The 19,643-nt window shown below is 41.6% G+C and overlaps 1 protein-coding gene across 1 annotated transcript in view; it reads left to right on the forward strand.

The window, feature by feature from the left end:
- Nucleotides 1–1,031: 1,031 nt before the first annotated feature.
- The window catches only part of LOC117364557 (disintegrin and metalloproteinase domain-containing protein 33-like), a 313,992-nt gene continuing 295,380 nt past the window's right edge, over nt 1,032–19,643 (forward strand). Inside the window, exon 1 of the mRNA XM_033953874.1 lies at nt 1,032–1,204. Coding sequence (XP_033809765.1) covers nt 1,093–1,204 — 112 coding nt within the window. The 5' untranslated portion in view covers nt 1,032–1,092. The remainder of the gene's footprint in view (nt 1,205–19,643) is intronic.

The following is a 19,643-nucleotide window of genomic DNA, read 5'->3' on the forward strand; positions in this document are numbered from 1 at the left end:
CTACAAGTGGCACGGACCTCAGATTTTTAAGGACGTGCAGGTTTAGATCCGCGAGGTCCGTGTTTGACCCCTTCCCGGTGGTAGGTGTACATATGAGATGCTTCAATGTACCCCATAGTAAGGCATTTTAATCTGTGGATTTATCACAGTTTAGTGAAAGAACCCCCTTAACTGGTTTTGCATTAGCTGGCTCTACAAATCCGGAAATTCATCGTTGGTGCCTGGACATGGCCCCACATTGAATTTCTGAGTCAGCAAAACGTTGATCACCACTGGCTGAATATCAGGGCCTGCATTTTTAAGGTTGTACGCCATGGAAAACATCAAAGTTTTTTGAAAAAACTTGGGGCCTGATTTACAAAGCTGCACTAGGGGCTGCAGCGCGGTAACAGCCCCGAAGCCCATAGAGATTTAAAGGGCTTCGGAGTTGTCGCGTGCGTAAAACGTGCCCTTACATAGCCCCTTTCTGCATATGCCTTTCAGCACTATAGAAATGATAAATAATATAGTACCGATAGTAGTACTGACCCCCATAGTACACACAAAGGTTCAAAAATTTACCCTTTTATAGCCTTTATTGTGATTGGTAAAGTACCTTTTTTTTGCTCAGCAGATCATATTCATAAAATAACAAAATAACACCCTTGGAAAATGAGTCCCATTCATATTAGTTTCTGGAAACTCAAAACAGAGATTAAGAAGCAGGGATTTTTTTTTTTTTTTCTTCTTCAATGAAAAATAAATTCTAAAACAAAGTTGCAGCTGGCCTCCTCCAGCAATTCGGTTTCTTTTTTTTTTAATTATTATTTTCTTTCAACTGACGATCTACCTCCGCCAAAGCCCTAAAAAGAAACTTGCTGCTCGCCTCTGTAAATCAGGAGCCAAAGAATGTGCTCTGACCTTCCCCCTACAATTCCTCCCCCCCCCCTCCCCGAACCTATTACAAACTCGCTTCTCTCTGCCCAAGCTCCGGCAGTTGCAAGGCTGCATGCTGCCCCGTAGAGAGGAGGGGCGGGGAGGGTCCGGGGCCGTGACAGCAAAGCGGAGAGCAACAGCTGGGTAATAGAAGGCTGGAGGAGAGGGCAGCAGGGGATGGGGGCGAGAGGAGCGCTCTTGGCCGCAGCCCTACAGCTTGGGACGTGCTTTGGCTTTCTGTGGCTGCTCAGCTTCTGCCCGCTGCCCAATGTAGGAGCCAGCAGACGAGGTAAGAGCGGATTAGATTTAGTTAAGCCGCGCTCCTTCCCTGGCGAGCAGAGCGGGTTAGGTTTAACTGAGCTGCGCTCCTTTCGAGAGAGTCCAGATCAGATTTAGCCGCGCCGCGCCTCCTGCTGCGTTTCGGGACAGCGCCCGGACCAGAGGGAGCTGCAACGGTTTAGCCCGATGTCATTGATTTGATTGCCTGACTCTTGATTCCGGTTTCTGACTTTGGTGCCCCTGGGTTTTGTTGGTGGAGCTAAAAATATAATAGTAATAATAACCTTTCTAGATGGCTGTTTTTGAACTATTTGGAGAAGTGAAATGAAAGTTTCTGAAGCCCACAGTCTGGCCCTTTTGTTTTTTGTTTTTTTTTTTTGGGGGGGGGGGGGGGTTTATGACAGTTGTGGTGAAAAATGAACCCACACTTACGGAGACCAATTCGTTCTTGCCGGATCTATTTATTTCTTAAGTATCTATACTAGCATTTCTTTAATCTGTTAGTTTTTCTTATTTTTTTTTTTTATAGTCTACTGCGATTCTGTTGAAGTGGCTTATAGGACCATAAGGGAGTAAAATGTTAAAAAAAAGTTCTCAGAATCAGCATCTATAGGACACCTATGCTAAGGCACAAATTTACACCTGTCCTAAGGAAGGGGTAAAGTAAACCTACATGTAAAACACCTGCACCCATTGCAATTCTAACTCTGTGGATACCCCTCGGTCTACATACAGCATACATATGTGCGCATGTCATCTTGCCAACACACCTATTTATGGGGTCCTTTTACCAAACTCTGATAAGTGCTAACTTGCATTACCACACCTTACAAAGGCTGGGAAGGGGTAAAACGCGGACCTCACGGACCTTACGGACCTCGCGGATCTAAAACCACACATCCTTAAAGATCCGAGATCCGTGCATTGACAAGTCCGCCTTCGCTTTCCCTGCAGCTCAACTCAGGCCCCAGGCTCCCTCGCGGACCTCACGGATCTGAACTGCATGTCACATCCTTAAAAATCCGAGGTCCGCGCCATTTTTAGTCTCTGGCTCTGACAGAGCTCTAGGACAATTTAATTCTGACAGATCCTAATGCTTTTCCCTCCCTATCCTAGGATCCGTCAGAGTTAAATAGTCATAGACCTCTGTCAGAGCCACAGACTAAAAGTGGCGCGGACCTTGGATTTTTAAGGACATGCGGTTTTAGATCCGCGAGGTCTGTAGGTCCGTGAGGTCCGCGTTTTACCCCTTCCCCAAAGGCTTACTGTGGGACGCGCGCTAGTGTTCTATGATAACTGTGCCTTTATACATGGGGAAAAAATCCTATTTTTCTTTAAGGGGGTGCGTTTGGGGGGTGGAGAGTGGATGCTACTCAGTGCATGAGGCATTGCTGCGTAATGATTAGCGCATGGACCCTTACCGCCTCCAAAATGGGTCGTGAGTAAGGGCCCACATGGTTATATGTTTAATGGCCATGCCTGTGTGCAATTAGTGTGGCCATTTTATTCAGGATATAGAAAAATCTCCTGTTTTCCAGCCGCTGCAAAAATGGCCTTGCCGTGCGGTCAAAATATGTGTAAGGGCATGCTAATGCCCACTTTTGCTGCAGCTTTAGTAAAAGAGTCCCTCTATGTGAATGTTGATCATGATTTTTACTAAGAGCCCTTTTCCATATATTAAGCATACTTTTTGTTAACTGCTTTTTTTCATGAAGAAAGTCACCCAAAGTGGTTTGTAATACACTGAATAGTAATCAAGTACTGTACTCTTTAAGTATTTTCCCTAGCTGTCTTGGCAAGCTAACAACCTAACTCTGGTACCCAGGGCCAGATTAAAGGGTAGGCCCAGCAGTGGCGTACCTAGCATATGTGACACCCATCATTTTTTGACACCCCCCCATCTGTATGAAATCATGATTTTTAGTAACAAGCCACACGTCACATAAGAGTACCTAGGAAAAGGCAGCATCTTACATTCTGCAGTAAGCAGTACAACATCAATACACCCATTGTAAAACTAAACAAGCCAGACTAGTACAGATCAATCCTGCAGTCAATCCTAACAAAAAAACCATGTCTTTCGAACACACAGAACACAGAAAACACCTTCGCCTAGTATGGAATATGTCAACACAAACTAACCCCTCTCCCTTTTACAAAACCGTAGTGTGAATTTTAGCCATGGTGGTGACAGCTCTGATCCTCATAGAATTCTGAGCATCAGAGCTGCTACCACCACGGCTGGCACTAAAAAACGCTCCACAGTTTTGTAAAAAGGGGGGATAAAATAGAAATACATAGACAAAGGTTAAATTGAACCAGTAAGAAGCTGGACTCTGCATACAGTGCACCACAGAAACAGTGACATATGTCTCCTAAAGCAATAAATAAATAGAAAATTTTTTTCTACCTTTGTCTTCTGTGGTTTCTGCTTTCCTCATCTTCCTGTGTCCATCATGCCCCCAGTGCCTCCGTCTTGTGTCCATAGTGCCCCCGGTGCCCCCTTCCTGTGTCCTTAGTGCCCCCAGTGCCTCCGTCCCGTGTCCATAGTGCCCCCAGTGCCTCCTTCCCATGTCCATGGTGCCCCCAGTGCCTCTGTCCCGTGTCCATGATTCCCCCAGTGCCTCCTTCCCATGTCCATGGTGCCCCCAGTGCCTCCTTCCCGTGTCCATGGTGCCCCCAGTGCCTCCTTCCCGTGTCCATGGTGCCCCCAGTGTCTCCGTCCTGTGTCCTTGGTGCCCCCAGTGCCCCCATCCTGTGTACTTAGTGCCTCCTTCCCATGTCCATAGTGCCCCCAGTGCCTCCTTCCCGTGTCCATAGTGCCCCCAGTGCCTCCTTCTTATGTCCCCCCACTACCTTCCAGATTTTGGCCACCCCCAAAGCCAGCCTGCCTGTCTACCTATCTCCCTCCCTCCCTGCCGCGCTAAAGCCAGCCAGCTTGCCTGCCTACATCCTGCCCTTCTTGCTGCGGGGGGGGGGAAGCGTGTCTCCCCTTCCTTTCCCCTGATCCGCGCCTGCAATCTTACCTCCCCCCCACCGACAAGAAGTCTTTCCGACGTCAATTCTGACATTGGAGAAGACGTTCTGGGACAGCCAATCACTGCCTGGCTGGCCCGTAATGTCCTCTCCAATGTCAGAATTGACATCGGAAAGACTTCTTGTTGGCAGGGGGAGGTAAGATTGCAGTGGCGCAGGCCGGGGGATAGGAAGGGCAGGAGGACCCGGACCTGGCCAGCTGTGCACCCCCTTCAAGCCGTGCACCCGGAGCGGACCACCTCCCCTCCCCCCCTTGGTACGCCACTGAGGCCCATTAGGCACGTGCCTAGGGCCCAAAAATATCAGGGGGGCCCAGGGCCAGCATTAAGGGGGAATCAAACAGGGCAGGGGGCCCCCAACTGCCTGGTAAGGTCAGCTTCCCTCCCTCCTACTCCCTTACTGCGCTCTCTCCCACAAGCAAGCTTAACTCTAGCCGCGGGGCTCTAACTGTGTGTGCCGGCTTCCCTCAGTGTTAGAGCGAACTGAACTGGGTGGGGCAGGGGGGCGGGGCATGGTGTTGAGGGGTGGGGGTGGGGCAGGGCTGGGGCAGGGGGCCCAGTGGACTTGTGTGCTTAGGGGCCTTCGACAAATTAAACCTGCCCTGCTGGTACCTGGGGCAATGGAGGGCTATTTAACTTGACCAGAGTGACAGGGATCAAACTTGCAACAGCAGCAGCTCTAACCACTAGGCCACACCCACACTCCTTTTATATGCAGAATGTTTTTATAGAATTTTACCCCATTAAGATGGTAAATTCACCTTTTCAAATTATGCTCAGGGCTAACTAAAGGAAGCATTTCCCAGCATAGTCTACAGCAGGGGTCTCAAAGTCCTTCCTTGAGGGCCGCTATCCAGTCGGGTTTTCAAGATTTCCCCAATGAATATGTATGAGATCTATGTGCATGCACTGCTTTCAATGCATATTCATTGGGGAAATCCTGAAAACCCGACTGGATTGTGTCCCTCAAGGAGGGACTTTGAGATCCCTGGTCTACAAACTGTTATTTGCCAATTCTTTTTACGAGGTGGCACTACAGATTATTTATTTATTTGGTTAGTTTTATATCCCGTTCTCCCCCAACAAACTCAAAACGGAATAAAGATACTGTTGGTTGAAAGGACATCTCTCTTGCCTTTTATGTTGTTCTGTTTCCATAGCAAGGCAAGGTTTTATCTGTTTCTCTGTTTGATCTACAAAGAATTAACATGGGTCACTACATTCTGTTAGGCTTCTGAGTCTGGCATCATGATTGTTATATAACTTTGGGCCAGATTCACTAACCTGCCCAATCAGGCCCTATCTGGGGCGTGCAGCCCCGCTTTAAACCCACAGGCTCACACTGCAGTGAAGGCGGCAGAGAGTAGGAGCTCGGGGCAGAGAGCAGGGCTGGAAGATCGGGGCAAGCAAGCAGGAGACACGGGACAGAGCAGGGCTGGAAGATCGGGGCGAGCAGGCAGGAGACAGATTGGGGCAGAGCAGGTCTTCTATGCAGCTGGAGAGTTGGCTAGACATTTTCGACTGGTCTCCAGCAGTCGCTTCCTCAATTGATTGGCCAGCCCAGTCGGTTTTAAATTTTTGGTTGATGAATCGTGTTGCTTTCCAATTTGCATGCGTTTCTCCTCATTTGCATGCAAATTGGAAAGCGACATGATTCATCAACCAAAAATTTAAAGTGGATCACTGGAGAGGTTAGTGAATGGGGCTGGAGGGAAATTTGATCATAAAGGGGTCGCAAACCGATCGGTACACGATCGGTTTGCTTTGTGAATTTAGCCCTTTGATAGGCGGTATACAAGGGCAGTTCAAAAAGTATCAGACCTTTATTCATAAAAAATACTTGTATTCAGATACAACAACTTTATACTAATCTCCTTCTAAGTGGTTCCCCTTGGGCTACCACACACTTCTTCCAACGGTTCTGCCACTGTTGGAAGCAGCGCTGGAACGCCTCTTTTGAGATTGCTCGCAACTGGTCCATCGCATTCTGCTTGATGTTTTCTCTTGACTGAAATCTGGTCCCTTTCAGGGGCATTTTCAGCTTGGAGAAAAGCCGGAAGTCACATGGAGCCATGTTGGGAGAGTAGAGAGCCTCAGAAATCACAGGTGTGTTGTGTTTGGCCAGGAAACTCCGTATCAAATGTGAAGAATGGGAAGGTGCGTTATTGTGATGGAGCTGCCAATTGCCCGCTGGCCACAAGTCCGGCTGTTTGCATCTCACAGCATTACGAAGATGACGCAGAACCTCTTGGTAGTACCCCTTGATGATTCGATGATCCTACATCACCAGGGTCCTCAGTTGGTCAATGGCAATCTCATTTCTGGATGTTGAGGGCCTACCAGAATGTGCTTCACTCTCCATTGATGTGGGCACCGATGTGCGGCCATCTCTGAAGCGGTTGTACCATTCCTTTATCTGTGTGGTACCCATTTGCTTTGGCCCCTAAGGCCTGTTGAAATCTTGCGGATCATTTCCACTTGGGAATTGCCAAGCTTTACACAAAATTAAATGCAGTAGCGTTGTTCAACTTTTTCAGTCATTTTGTCAAGAATGAAAATCAGACGGCGCTCACTTACACTTCCTCACTTATCGGCAGTCTGTCAGCGGCTGACAGCTTCTGCAAGCGGGAAAAAATTCAAGCATGCGCATTAGGATCGCCTACATACGTGCACCAAACCACGCCTCCCTAGCTTTATTTGTTTATGCAAGGAAAATTAAGGTCTGATACTTTTTGAACAGCTCATATAAATACCTAATTTTTTTTTTTTTTTTAAATACTATGGCTTTCTTCAGGATGTGGTGTGAGGTTGTGCCCGATTCTCAGTATCATTTAGTTTTTCTAAAACTGTGTCCAGGAGAACTGTAGAGATGTGGTCTTTTCTAGCTGATTTTCAGTCACTTTAATCCTCTGGGCTTGAGCATCTAATTGCTGCTCCGTCTCCTCCACATGGAGTCCCAAGTCCTCCAGGTCACTTCAGAGGTCCTGAATCAATATTTTTAGTTCTGCCATGCACACTGCTGAATCTTTTTTTAGATCATTCAACATTAAGTGCAAGTCTCGTTTGGTCAACGGGCAGTGTGATCCAGGGCTAGGCAATCCTCTGACTTGTGGTGATTCACTGAATCGCTTACTTTGGCAATATGTCATGGTCTGTCACATCACATGGTCCACCTGTGTCCTCTCAGCCATGGGTCTGAAAATACTGTTTAATTTTGCTGGGGGATATCTTGTGCAACAGCGATCACAATCCAATACTGCAGATGTAGAAGGATGTGCTGGGAAGCTGCTAAAATGCACCTTTTTCTGTAGGGTTCAGACGGAACCTCAGGCAGTTGCAGACATTTGTCAATGATGCCATTGCAAGCCCCTTGCCCTTTTTCTCAATTTGAGAAGAAATCATTTTCCCTGTCAGACATCTCATTACAAACTTCTGCAACTACTTGTAGATATTGGTAGAAACAGTGACCCTCATTTAGAAGCAAAATTTCATCTTCAGCTTGGAAATCTTCCCATCTAATCTGATCAACCTGTCTACCCTCTTCTCCCCTTCAAAAGTAATTACTCTCAATCTATTAATTTTTGTCTTTAAGAATAATGCCAATTGCTCCACACCTGGTATTTCCATCATCTTGTCCCTCTTAACTTAGGAGTTGCGATACTAAGGGTTTCCAATCATAATTCTTTGATATAATGTTACAATAATAATAATAATTTATTTCTTATATACCGCCAAAGCCATGGAAGTTCTAGGCGGTTTACTGTAAGAAAAGCTGGACAATCAGCGACATAGTTACAATGTGAAGGCAATGAATATCAGTTTACAGAATAGGAGAGATGATGAACGGAATAGGAGAAGGGTAATGAACGGACAAAATTCTTAGGTAACAAATCGGTTGAACAGTTTCGTTTTAACTAATTTTCTAAAACTAAAACAGGATGAGGAGTGGGTGATAATGTTTCCCGTTGTGCTCTTCTTTAAATCACATAAAACTTTGTCTTTATACAAATAGTTTCCTCTTAAAAGACTACTTTCATTCTTCCTTTTATTCAATTTGTTTGATTTTTGTGCCACATTTGCTCCAGTCTTCTGTACTTTCTTTCCATTATCAGTAACACATCATTAAACCTTGGGGATATGCCCTTCCTTGATGGCCTAACTCATGTTAATGGATCAACTTTATGAAGGATTGATGACGAAGAAGCAGAAATGGTGAATGATTATTGAAAAGCCTTTATTGTAGAATAATCAGATAAAAGGGCACCTTTTAATCTGATTATTCTACAATAAAGATTTTTCAGTAACCCTTCACCATGTCTGCTCCTTTGCAATCAATCCTATTAGGACTAGCAGACTACTTGCCCATCTGTTGTTCTCAGACTGTCAACTTTATCAAGCACACTACATAAAGTCTCATTCCAAATATGATTATTTGGTTATTAATCATTGATTGTGAATTTTTCAAATTGTGAAGCAATCAACATGTAATCTGGTCTACATTAAATTCCCCTCTAATATGTTTCATCCTATCATGACATCTACTTAGGGTTATTCTCAACCTGGTTATGAATTTTTTTTATATAAGGAGGAAAATACTTCAAGTGCCCATAGAAGCTGAGCTATGATGCTGTCTTGTTGGGCTATGTTGAGTTGAGTTGTCGAGTTGTAATGCTCTCCTCGTTTATGGGCTATCAATAGCCAAAAAACCTCCTTTAAGTCTAAATCCTCTATGGGAAGTCAAATGTGCAAATGCCTAGCCCTCTAAAAATTCCAAAAGTTTTTATTCAAATAAATAATTTATAATGACTTATCTTGACTGAATGAAAAAAACATTTTGATTTATATACCAAATGTGTTTGCATATTTGACTTCCCATAGACTAAGGATTTAGACTTAAAGGAGGGTTTTCTGACTAATGATAGCCCATAAACGAGGAGAATGAGCAAGACGGAGTCATAGCTCAGCTTCCATGGGCACATGAAGTCTTTTCCTCTTCATATATAAAAAAAAATTATATCCAGGTTGAGAATAGCTTTTGATTAGGTTTATGGTGCTGTTTTGTCTTTCAAGATATTAATACTGAATAGTGTTTTGATTTAGTTAGTGTTACCATATGGTTCCAGAAATAGGAGGACAGATTGAGACATCCAGGTTTTACTTTCATTGCTTTCAATGGAAATAAAACCCGGATGTCTCAATCCATCTTCCTTTTTCTGGAGCCATATGGTAACTCTACATTTAGCTGAATAGAAACTTTCACAAGATAATGACTTGTATAGCAGAGTAACAGACCAATTAAAAATATCCTACCCTTTTTAATTCTCCCTGACGTAAAAATTACATCTAATGAGTGACCTACTCCACTCAGAACCAACCATATGCATAGTATTCAGAAAGGAAGTGGCCTGATTTTCTGCTACATCCTCCAGATACATGTTCAAATTGCCTAATTCAATAAAATCAGCATATTGAAAGGACAAATATGCAATGAAGATGCCCAACTCTCTCAATACGTCAGCTTTCCTAATAGGGGAACAATAGCAAAGTGATTCTTCCACCTCATTTCTATTCTCAATTGAAAATAATAAAATCTCTATATATCGAGATGCTTTATATTTAGGGAACTTAAGCTGAACCAGACTCTTCACAATTACTGGCACCCGTCCATCTTTTTTTCCATATACTGTACATGGCACATGTTCCACATCAGGCCATATGTCCACCAATGTTGGTCCTTCTTTAACAGTTAACCACATTTCTGTTAAAAAGAAGCGGATCTAATTTGCTATCCTAGTACTTAGGAGCATAATTGTCAACAGGGATTACTGTTAAGATGGTTTATTTAACCACTAAGTCAAGCTATTATAGCACAGAATCCATTTTATGCAATGAGACCTAGTTACTAATAACTGGTGGTTTAAGTAAAATAACCTGTCTTAACAATAGCCCATGTTGATAACTCCACCCCCCTAAATTATGTACTAATGTCACCTTATTTTTCAAAGATCACACATTCATTAGGGTAGGTCTTTAGCAATAGTCTTCTAGTACTATTGCATGGGCTGTATGTACCAAATAAGGGAATATGTCCTTATGTAGCAGCCCAAAGCCTAACATAATATAGCACAAGATGATCACTAGAGGCCTGTGACCACCAGTGGCAGGAGCAACCAGAGATCGCTCCTGCCACCCACCAGATATATTTTTAGAGGTGCTGAGGGTATGGGGGTGAATGAGACTGAGTTATTGTAAAGAATAAGGGAGTGAGAATAGGGCTGAGACTTTGATTGGAAGGGATCATTTTATAAAGATCAGAGGTGGAAACTGGAGCCAGAAAAGGCATACTTTTTAAGGGATTGGGGGTGGGGGCTAATTTTATTACCTACTGAACTTTGGGCTCCTTTTACTAAGCCACGTTAGGGCATTTACACGCAGAATAGTGCGTGCTAAATTGCCGTGCACGATAGACGCTAATGCCACCATTGAGCTGGCATTAGTTCTACCATGTAGCACGGGTTTAGCATGCACTAAAATGCTGCGTACGCTAAAAACGCTAATGCAGCTTAGTAAAAGGAGCCCTTTGTGTTGGGACATTCCCTCCCTGCAGCAATGCATAACAAAAATCCTGTGGTAAATTTTCTAGCAGTAAAATAATAAAGAAATCTGTTGTTTTACCATGGGGTAATAAATTAGGGTCTAATTTCTGTCCGACTTTTATTTTGAAGAATAAAATATAACAATGCTCTTCAATACACTTAACTCAAACGAGCAGCCGCTGAAAAGTTCTCAGCCCAACCAACAAAGTTGGGGCCTTCTCCTTTGAGGGCTATACACTTAGTCTAATGATTTTCTACTTTTTTTGTTTGGTTGGAAAAATACAGAATGAAAACAGTGGAAAATATTTGGACTAAGTGTATAGCACTCGATGGAGCCTGCCTAGGGTTATCATACAGCTCCAGAAAAAGGAGGATAGACTGAGACATCCGGGTTTTACATCCATTGAAAGCAATAGAAAGCATCTGGCATTGATGGAATCCCTGCAAAGCTGCTCAAACCAGTTCCAAGAGCCACACTGAGAGCGCTATACCAGAAGATCTGGAGGATCTGCACATGGCCAAAGGACTGGAAAAGATTTGTTTTTATCCCACTGCTGAAGAAAGGCGATGCTAGAGACTATATCAACTATAGGACAATCGTCCTGATCCCTCATGCCAGCAGGGTGCTTGGGCAACATCCTTGAGCGAGAACTTCCTGATGCCCAAGCTGGATTCTATAAGGGCAGAGGGACCTGTGATCACATCGCAAACTTGAGGTGGATCATAGAAAAAGTTAGGGAGTACCAGGAGAAGTTCTACCTGTGCTCCATTGATTATACCAAAGCTTTGACTGTGTTGAGCAAGACAAGCTTTGGAAAGCACTGAATGAGGTAGATTTGCCAGTGCACCTAATCAGGTTAATCAGATTGCTCTGCTACAATCAAGAAGCTACAGCGAGAACCAGGTATGGAGATACAGAATGGTTCAGGATCAAAAAGGGTACAAGACAAAAGATGCATATTCTCTCCTTTTCTTTTCAACCTCTATGCATAAGTAATCATGAGTAAGCTGGACTTAGATGATTCGAGTGTTGGGGTGAAAATAGGCAGAAGAAACATCAGCAATCTGAGATGTGCAGATGATATTACCTTTCTGGCAGAGAGTAAGAAGGACCTCAAGAAGTTGATTCCGAAGCTGAAAGAAGAAAGTGAGAAGATGGGACTTTACCAGAACATCAACCATGACTACCACCAACATGAACATCAATCATGACTACCATCATAAAGAAAGTCCACATAAAGATCAACAATGAAGAAATAGAAGTGGTCGACAGCTTTATTTTCCTTGGGCCCCTCACTGATCACAGTGGTGGTTTAACAGCAGAGATCAAGCATGATTAGCACTGGGACTTGCAGCCATGGTAAGCATGGACCAAATATGGATGTGCAAGGACATCTCAGTCAATATCAAACAAAGGCTGATCACTGCCATTGTGTTCCCATATGGCCACAAAACATTGACATTCGTGAAAGCAGATTGAAGAAAAATCTACGCCTTCAAGTTGTGGTGCTGGAGAAGACTTCTATGCAGTGGCGTAGCAAGGGTGAGGCATCCGGGGCGGAGGTGCCTCTCCCCCACCCTCGTCTACACTCCCCACTCCTTCCACAATTCCCCCTGCTGTGTGCTTGCCCCTTCCCTTCCCCCACACCTCTAGTTGTTCACCGCTGCAAGTAAAAACTTCAATGTGCTCCTTGCAACCTTGGCAGCTCTCCCTCTGATGTCACTTCCTAAGCGTGGCATCTGGAAGTGACATCAGCGGGAGAGCTGATGCGGTTGTGAAGAAAAGGTTGAAGATGTTGCTCGCAGAGGCGAACTGGAGGTATAGGGGAAAGGAGGGGAGGCACATATGTGCTGAGGAGAGGAGGAGGAGGGGTATCGGCGCCTCCACCAACATGGCGCCTGGGGTGGACCGCCCCCTCCCTACCTCCCCTTACTACACAACTGCTTCTATGAATCCCATGGACAGCTAGGATCACCAACAAAGATGTTCTTGATCATATAAACCCAGAGTTGTCCCAGGAAGGCAAGATTACCAGACAGAAACTGACTTATTTGGACATGTGATAAGGGTGAATTCACTAGAAAAGGAAGTGCTATTCAGTATGGTCAGTGGTAAAAGGAATCATGGGCCTTTGCGGGCCCTCATTCCATTGTTAATGCTGGTTTGCCCCCTCCTTATTCTTGGAATATTCCTGGCAATTTCTATTGCAATAGCTTGAGTCTTCAAGCCTCTTCTGGTGACCTTTGTTCTTTTTTTGTGCCATGGCATTTTTTATTATTATTTTTTTTAAAGTATTTATATACCACTTATAGCCTAAGTGGTTTACATTCAGATACTCAGGCATTTTTCCCTATTTGGCCCGGTGGGTACACACTCTACCTAACGTACCTGGGGCAATGGGGGATTAAGTGACTTGCCCCGAGTCACAAGGAGCAGCATGGGATTTGAACCCACAACCTCAGGATGCTGCAGCTGTAGCTCTAACCACTGCGTCACACACTCACTCTTGAAGTGCTATTGCCTCTCTGGTGGATGATTGCAAGCAAAGTTTCAACAGAACAACTCTGAAATAGACTGGTATGACTAAAGGTTTAAGAATACCTATAGAATAGAATTGAGGTACTCTCAGATACCCGCTACCAGGATCATCAAAGATATCACTGGATATATATGTGCGGGTTCAGATATCAATCATCGAGTACCAAAATATGCAAAGAAGTGTTCTAAAGTGCTTTGTGAAAATAAATATTCAAAATTAAATAGAAATATATTGCACTTATCTTAATACACCCTACGGGACCCGTTTCACCCAGCTTGGGCTTCTTCAGGGGTCAACTATCTAAAAAATGAATACAAAAACATATTAAACACATCTTAAACCCTCATGTGTACTTATATCTATGACTGTAATGCAGATGAAGTGCCTTTAGGTTTAAAATTTAAAATTTAAGGTATAATGACTTACGTGTATTGTCTCGGATTAACAAGACAAAAAATGGCGCTCTAGCATTGAAAACGCCAGCGCATGCGTGTTTAAATACTAAATCCTTATAAAATGAGCGCATGCGTGAAAAGCTAACTTAAATAAAATATATTTGTCAATAAAACACCCTCCAATCTATCATGTTGTTTAATCCCTTTGGTGTCATGGTTTGTAGTCTATAAATCCATCTGATTTCTCTTTGCGCCAAACGTTTTTTCCTATCTCCCCCTCTGTAGTTAGAATCTTCCTTATCGATGCAAAAACATCTTAGATCTTCAAATTTATGTTTGGCAATAGAGCAATGCTCCACCAAAGGAGCCGACATTTTATTATGTTTAATGTTAGACTTATGCTCTATCATGCGAGTTCTAAAACTCCTAGATGTCATCCCGACATACATTTTTTTGCAGGTACAAAAAATAACATAAATCACAAAATCAGAAGAACAAGTCAGAAATTTGTTAATGTAATATGTTTTTCCATCAACTGGTGATTTTGAGAAAACCTGGATACGGAATTCACCGTTTGAACCATATATTTTCAAATGGTTTAGATATATTGATGACATCCTAATGTTGTGGGAAGGATCTATTGATAGCTTACATGAGTTCTTTAAGTGGTTGAATAGTTGTGATGAAAATTTAAAATTCACAATGAAATATTCTTCACACGAGATTGAATTTTTGGATTTGAAAATAACACAAGTTTCTAATAAATTTGTATTCAATCTGTATTCTAAACCCACCGATAGGAACACGTTCTTGAGTTACAATAGCTGTCATCCATATAATTTGAAGAAAAATCTACCATTCTCACAACTTTTGCGTATTAAAAGAAATTGCACTCAAGACACAGATTATTCTACTCATTCCAAGAACTTTTTAAGAAAATTAAAAAAGAGGGGTTATCCTCAGCATGTATTAAAACAATCACAAAAGAGAGCGAAATACATACATAGAGAGTGGTTGATGGATGAAACGAACAACAAAATCAATGATCAAAACGATGAGATTATGACATGTGTGTTGAAGTATTTTAATGATGGTAATACACTAGCCAAGATCTTCAAAAGCAATTGGAAAATAGTTCAGACAAAGAAAATTTTTGAACAAACACAATTAAGAATGGCATTTTCTCGTGAACGTAACTTAAAAGAACTGTTTTCCTCGTCTAGAGATATGTGTGCAGAAGATCCGCAAAGAAATCTTTTACCTAATGGCTTCCATAGATGTGGCCACTGTAGTATTTGTGCTTCGACCATTACATCAAATTCCTTCACCAATCCAGTTGATGGAAAAACATATTACATTAACAAATTTCTGACTTGTTCTTCTGATTTTGTGATTTATGTTATTTTTTGTACCTGCAAAAAAATGTATGTCGGGATGACATCTAGGAGTTTTAGAACTCGCATGATAGAGCATAAGTCTAACATTAAACATAATAAAATGTCGGCTCCTTTGGTGGAGCATTGCTCTATTGCCAAACATAAATTTGAAGATCTAAGATGTTTTTGCATCGATAAGGAAGATTCTAACTACAGAGGGGGAGATAGAAAAAACGTTTGGCGCAAAGAGAAATCAGATGGATTTATAGACTACAAACCATGACACCAAAGGGATTAAACAACATGATAGATTGGAGGGTGTTTTATTGACAAATATATTTTATTTAAGTTAGCTTTTCACGCATGCGCTCATTTTATAAGGATTTAGTATTTAAACACGCATGCGCTGGCGTTTTCAATGCTAGAGCGCCATTTTTTGTCTTGTTAATCCGAGACAATACACGTAAGTCATTATACCTTAAATTTTAAATTTTAAACCTAAAGGCACTTCATCTGCATTACAGTCATAGATATAAGTACACATGAGGGTTTAAGATGTGTTTAATATGTTTTTGTATTCATTTTTTAGATAGTTGACCCCTGAAGAAGCCCAAGCTGGGTGAAACGGGTCCCGTAGGGTGTATTAAGATAAGTGCAATATATTTCTATTTAATTTTGAATATTTATTTTCACAAAGCACTTTAGAACACTTCTTTGCATATTTTGGTACTCGATGATTGATATCTGAACCCGCACATATATATCCAGTGATATCTTTGATGATCCTGGTAGCGGGTATCTGAGAGTACCTCAATTCTATTCTATAGGTATTCTTAAACCTTTAGTCATACCAGTCTATTTCAGAGTTGTTCTGTTGATTACTCAGACTTGGTACATTGTGGTTTTTTAGTATTTTACTAAGCAAAGTTTCAAGCAAGCTTCTCTGTATAAGGATGGGAACCTCCACTGTTAGAATATCGAATTGCTTAACCCATTGACTTTAATGAAAACAAGTTGGATCTGAAAAGTAACTGAATGGGTAACTGATCCGAAAATGAACTGGACCAAAATATTATCCCATGCTCATCCCTACTTACTAAACTTCAGATAGGCCACATGCACTGCATCTCCCTGGTGTAGTGCTTGATCACCTCCTCGTAGAACTCACCCAGGCTTGATTCATAAGATCTCCCCTGGAAACCTGCCCCTATGTTGTGTAAGTCTGAAGAGTCCTTGGTGGTGGTGAATATCCAAACACAGGAACAGCTCTCCTAATTGTAAGCTTATTTTGTCCTTCTGAGAAATGCAATGCTATGGTAACACTTCTATTAATAAAACACCATTGCAATGCCCATTAGCAGAGCATTTCCTTGAAGATATGGGACAGTTAACATATGAAAGTGGAACTTGGATTTGCTGTGCGATTGCTGGGGCTTTTCCCTCCACCCCCTCCATCTGCTGAAGGGCTGCAGGACAGGGCTGCTCATTTCTGCTTTTTATGTGCTCCTGGATCCTTATTTTAAGAATAGCAGAAAAACCACACAAAAAAAATACTATAACCCTCTGTTCCCTCTTTGGTTGTGAAATGCGTAGGATATTTCTGAGATCTCCCCAGAGCCAAAGTGAAAATAGTATGTGCAATGATAGATGTCCAATGTGTGCTATGTGCTTTTCTATGAAAAATATGAGATGTTTACATTGGATAGTTTAAATATTGTACTAGTAAAGGTCCAAAAGCAAAAGCCTGAACTGTTAACACTTAAAGGAAAAGAAATGCTAAGGAATCAAAGGGTCGATATTCAGTTGGTGGTAGTGAGTGGGTTTTTTTTATCCAAGTCCAGGCACTGCATTGAATATCTGGGTTTATGAGGCTAGCTATCTTTTATGCAGTTAAGTGCAATATTGAACAATTAACCATCTATATGACACCACATAAAGACAGGACCAACCAGGTGGAAGAGTGGCCTAATGGCTACAGCAGCTACCTCAGCACCCCAAGGTTGTAAGCTCAATTCCCACCCTCCAGTCTTCCAGTACAATGCTGAATTTTAAAGATAAATTATAAAATCACTAATAGCTCTGCAAGTTCATTTTCAAGTTTCAAGTTTAAGTTTCAAGTTTATTAAAAAGTTTGTTATACCGCATATACAAATTTCTAGGCGGTGTACAATAATAATAAAAAAAGGGAAATCGTTAAAAATTACACCAAACGAAAGACCACTGAAAACAAAAAAGTAAACTCCACACAAAAGGGGAAAAGGGAAGAACTACAATATTTAAAATAAAATATAGTGCATTTAAAAGGGAAGAAACAGTAGGAAGGGAAAGACTGACAATTGTTTAGTCCTAAAAAGGACAGTTTTATCTGAAAGCCTCCTCAAATAGAAAAGTTTTGAGTTTAGCTTTAAATTGTTTTAGAGAAGGTTCCGTCCGCAAATAGGGAGGCAATGAGTTCCAAAGGGTAGGAGCAGTAACAGCAAAATTATTGGATCTTAAAGTGTTGATCGATTTGAGAGATGGGACAATTAAAAGATTCTGCGATGTGGAACGAAGAGATCTAGTTGGGTGATAAGGAGTAAGAAGTTGGTCAATAAATGCTGGTTAATTGAATGATTTGGTAGTAAAAGTTAATAACAAGATTTTATAGTTAATTCGATGTTCATCCGGTAACCAGTGAGCATCAATTAGAAGAGGTGAAACGTGGTCATATTTTCTAGCACCATAAATAATTTTAATAGCAGTGTTTTGTATTATCTGTAAGCGTCTAATTTCCTTTCTGGTGATACCCTTATAGAGGGAGTTACAGTAATCTATACATGCGATGACTAAGGAATGGATTAATGTATTTAAGGAGGGAAGGTCTAAGAGTTTGGAAAGAGAGCGAATCATTCTGAGGCGGTGGAAACATTTCTGAACCACCGTACTGATGTGATCATGGAAAGAAAATTTAGAGTCAAAGGTTACTCCTAAAAGTCTCAGGGTGGGAACCATGTTAATTGGAAAGGATTCGAATTTCAATGGGGTCTGGAGAGTTAGCCCTTCTTTAAGAGGGAAAATCATAAGTTTGGATTTATCATTGTTGAGTGATAACATATTTGCATCAAGCCATGATTTGATTTTTTTGAGTTTTAGGTAACTTCCCCAATGTTATTCAAATCAATCGGGTGAACTAACTGTACATCGTCGGCATAAGCGAAAGTGGTGAAGCCAATAGATTGGCCCACCGTCAGAAGAGGAGACAGAAAGATATTGAAAAGGAGAGGAGACAGGATAGATCCTTGAGGAATCCCATATCCAGTGAAAGAAGGTTCAGAGGAGGAGTTATTAAAGATAACCTTAGATGATCTGTGCGAAAAGTAAGAGGTAAACCATTCCATAGCAGTTCCTGTTATACCTATTTCGCGGAGCCTGGAGAATAATAAACTGTGATCAATAGTGTCGAAGGCAGAAGAGAGGTCTAGAGAGATAAGCAAGACTGATTGATGGTGATCTAAATAGTAAAGTATTTTAGTAGTTAAACCCAACAAGGAGAGTTCTGTGGAATGTTGGGGGCGAAACCAGTTTGATTGGGATGTAATACTTTAGTTTTTTCAATAAAATCTGAAAGTTGATGATACACAATTTTTTCAGTAAGCTTGGCCATGAATGGAACATTAGCTATCGGGCGATAGTTGGACAATTCCTGAATACTGGATTTGTGATCCTTAACAGTTGGAAAGATGATTGTTTGTTTCCAAGCTTTAGGTATATGGCTTGAAGATAAGCTAGAATTAACCAAGTCTTTAATGTATGGACCGAAAAAGGAGTAGAAACGTTTCAGAAGAGAAGGGGGAATAACTTCAAAAGTAGATCCTTTTATATTAAGAGAGTTGAGGTATGTTTGAATTTTATGTAAGTTTGGAAGAACAAAGCTAGAAAATTTTGAGAAGGGTAAATTAGAATTTGCTGAGTCAGAAGGATCAGAAACATAGCTGGAGCTTGATGATTGAGAAAATATTCTTTTTATTTTGTCGGTAAAGTATGACGCAAGAGTTTGTGCCGACAATGATTGTGGAGTTTTGTCTATTTCCTTTTTCTTTGTTGTTAATGATTTAACTATAGCAAAGAGTGCAGAAGGATTTTTTGCTTTGTTAATTAGCTTAGAATAGTATTCTTTTTTTGCTTTATTGATTTCGGTCTTATAATAAGCTGCATGCTCCTTGAACTTATCAAGATTGATGGAAGTTTTATTTCGCCTCCATTTGCATTCAAGGGAGCGCAGTTGTTTTTTAATAAGAGTCAGACTAGGTGAAAACCAAGGATTTTTTAAAGTACGCGGGTAAAGTGTAAATGTAGTTATAGGAGCAAGAGAATCTAGAAGCTTAGTAGTGGCTAAATTCCATTCTGCAATTTTATCATCAATGGAAAGACAGGACAGTTTATCCAGGGTGAGATCAAAGTTAGATATGATTGACTCAACGTCCAGTTTATTGTAGTTTCTAGAAACAATTGTTTTAGGTTTTAGTTT

This window comes from Geotrypetes seraphini, chromosome 1, assembly GCF_902459505.1.
Source record: "Geotrypetes seraphini chromosome 1, aGeoSer1.1, whole genome shotgun sequence".
NCBI classification, from domain to species: Eukaryota; Metazoa; Chordata; class Amphibia; order Gymnophiona; family Dermophiidae; genus Geotrypetes; species Geotrypetes seraphini.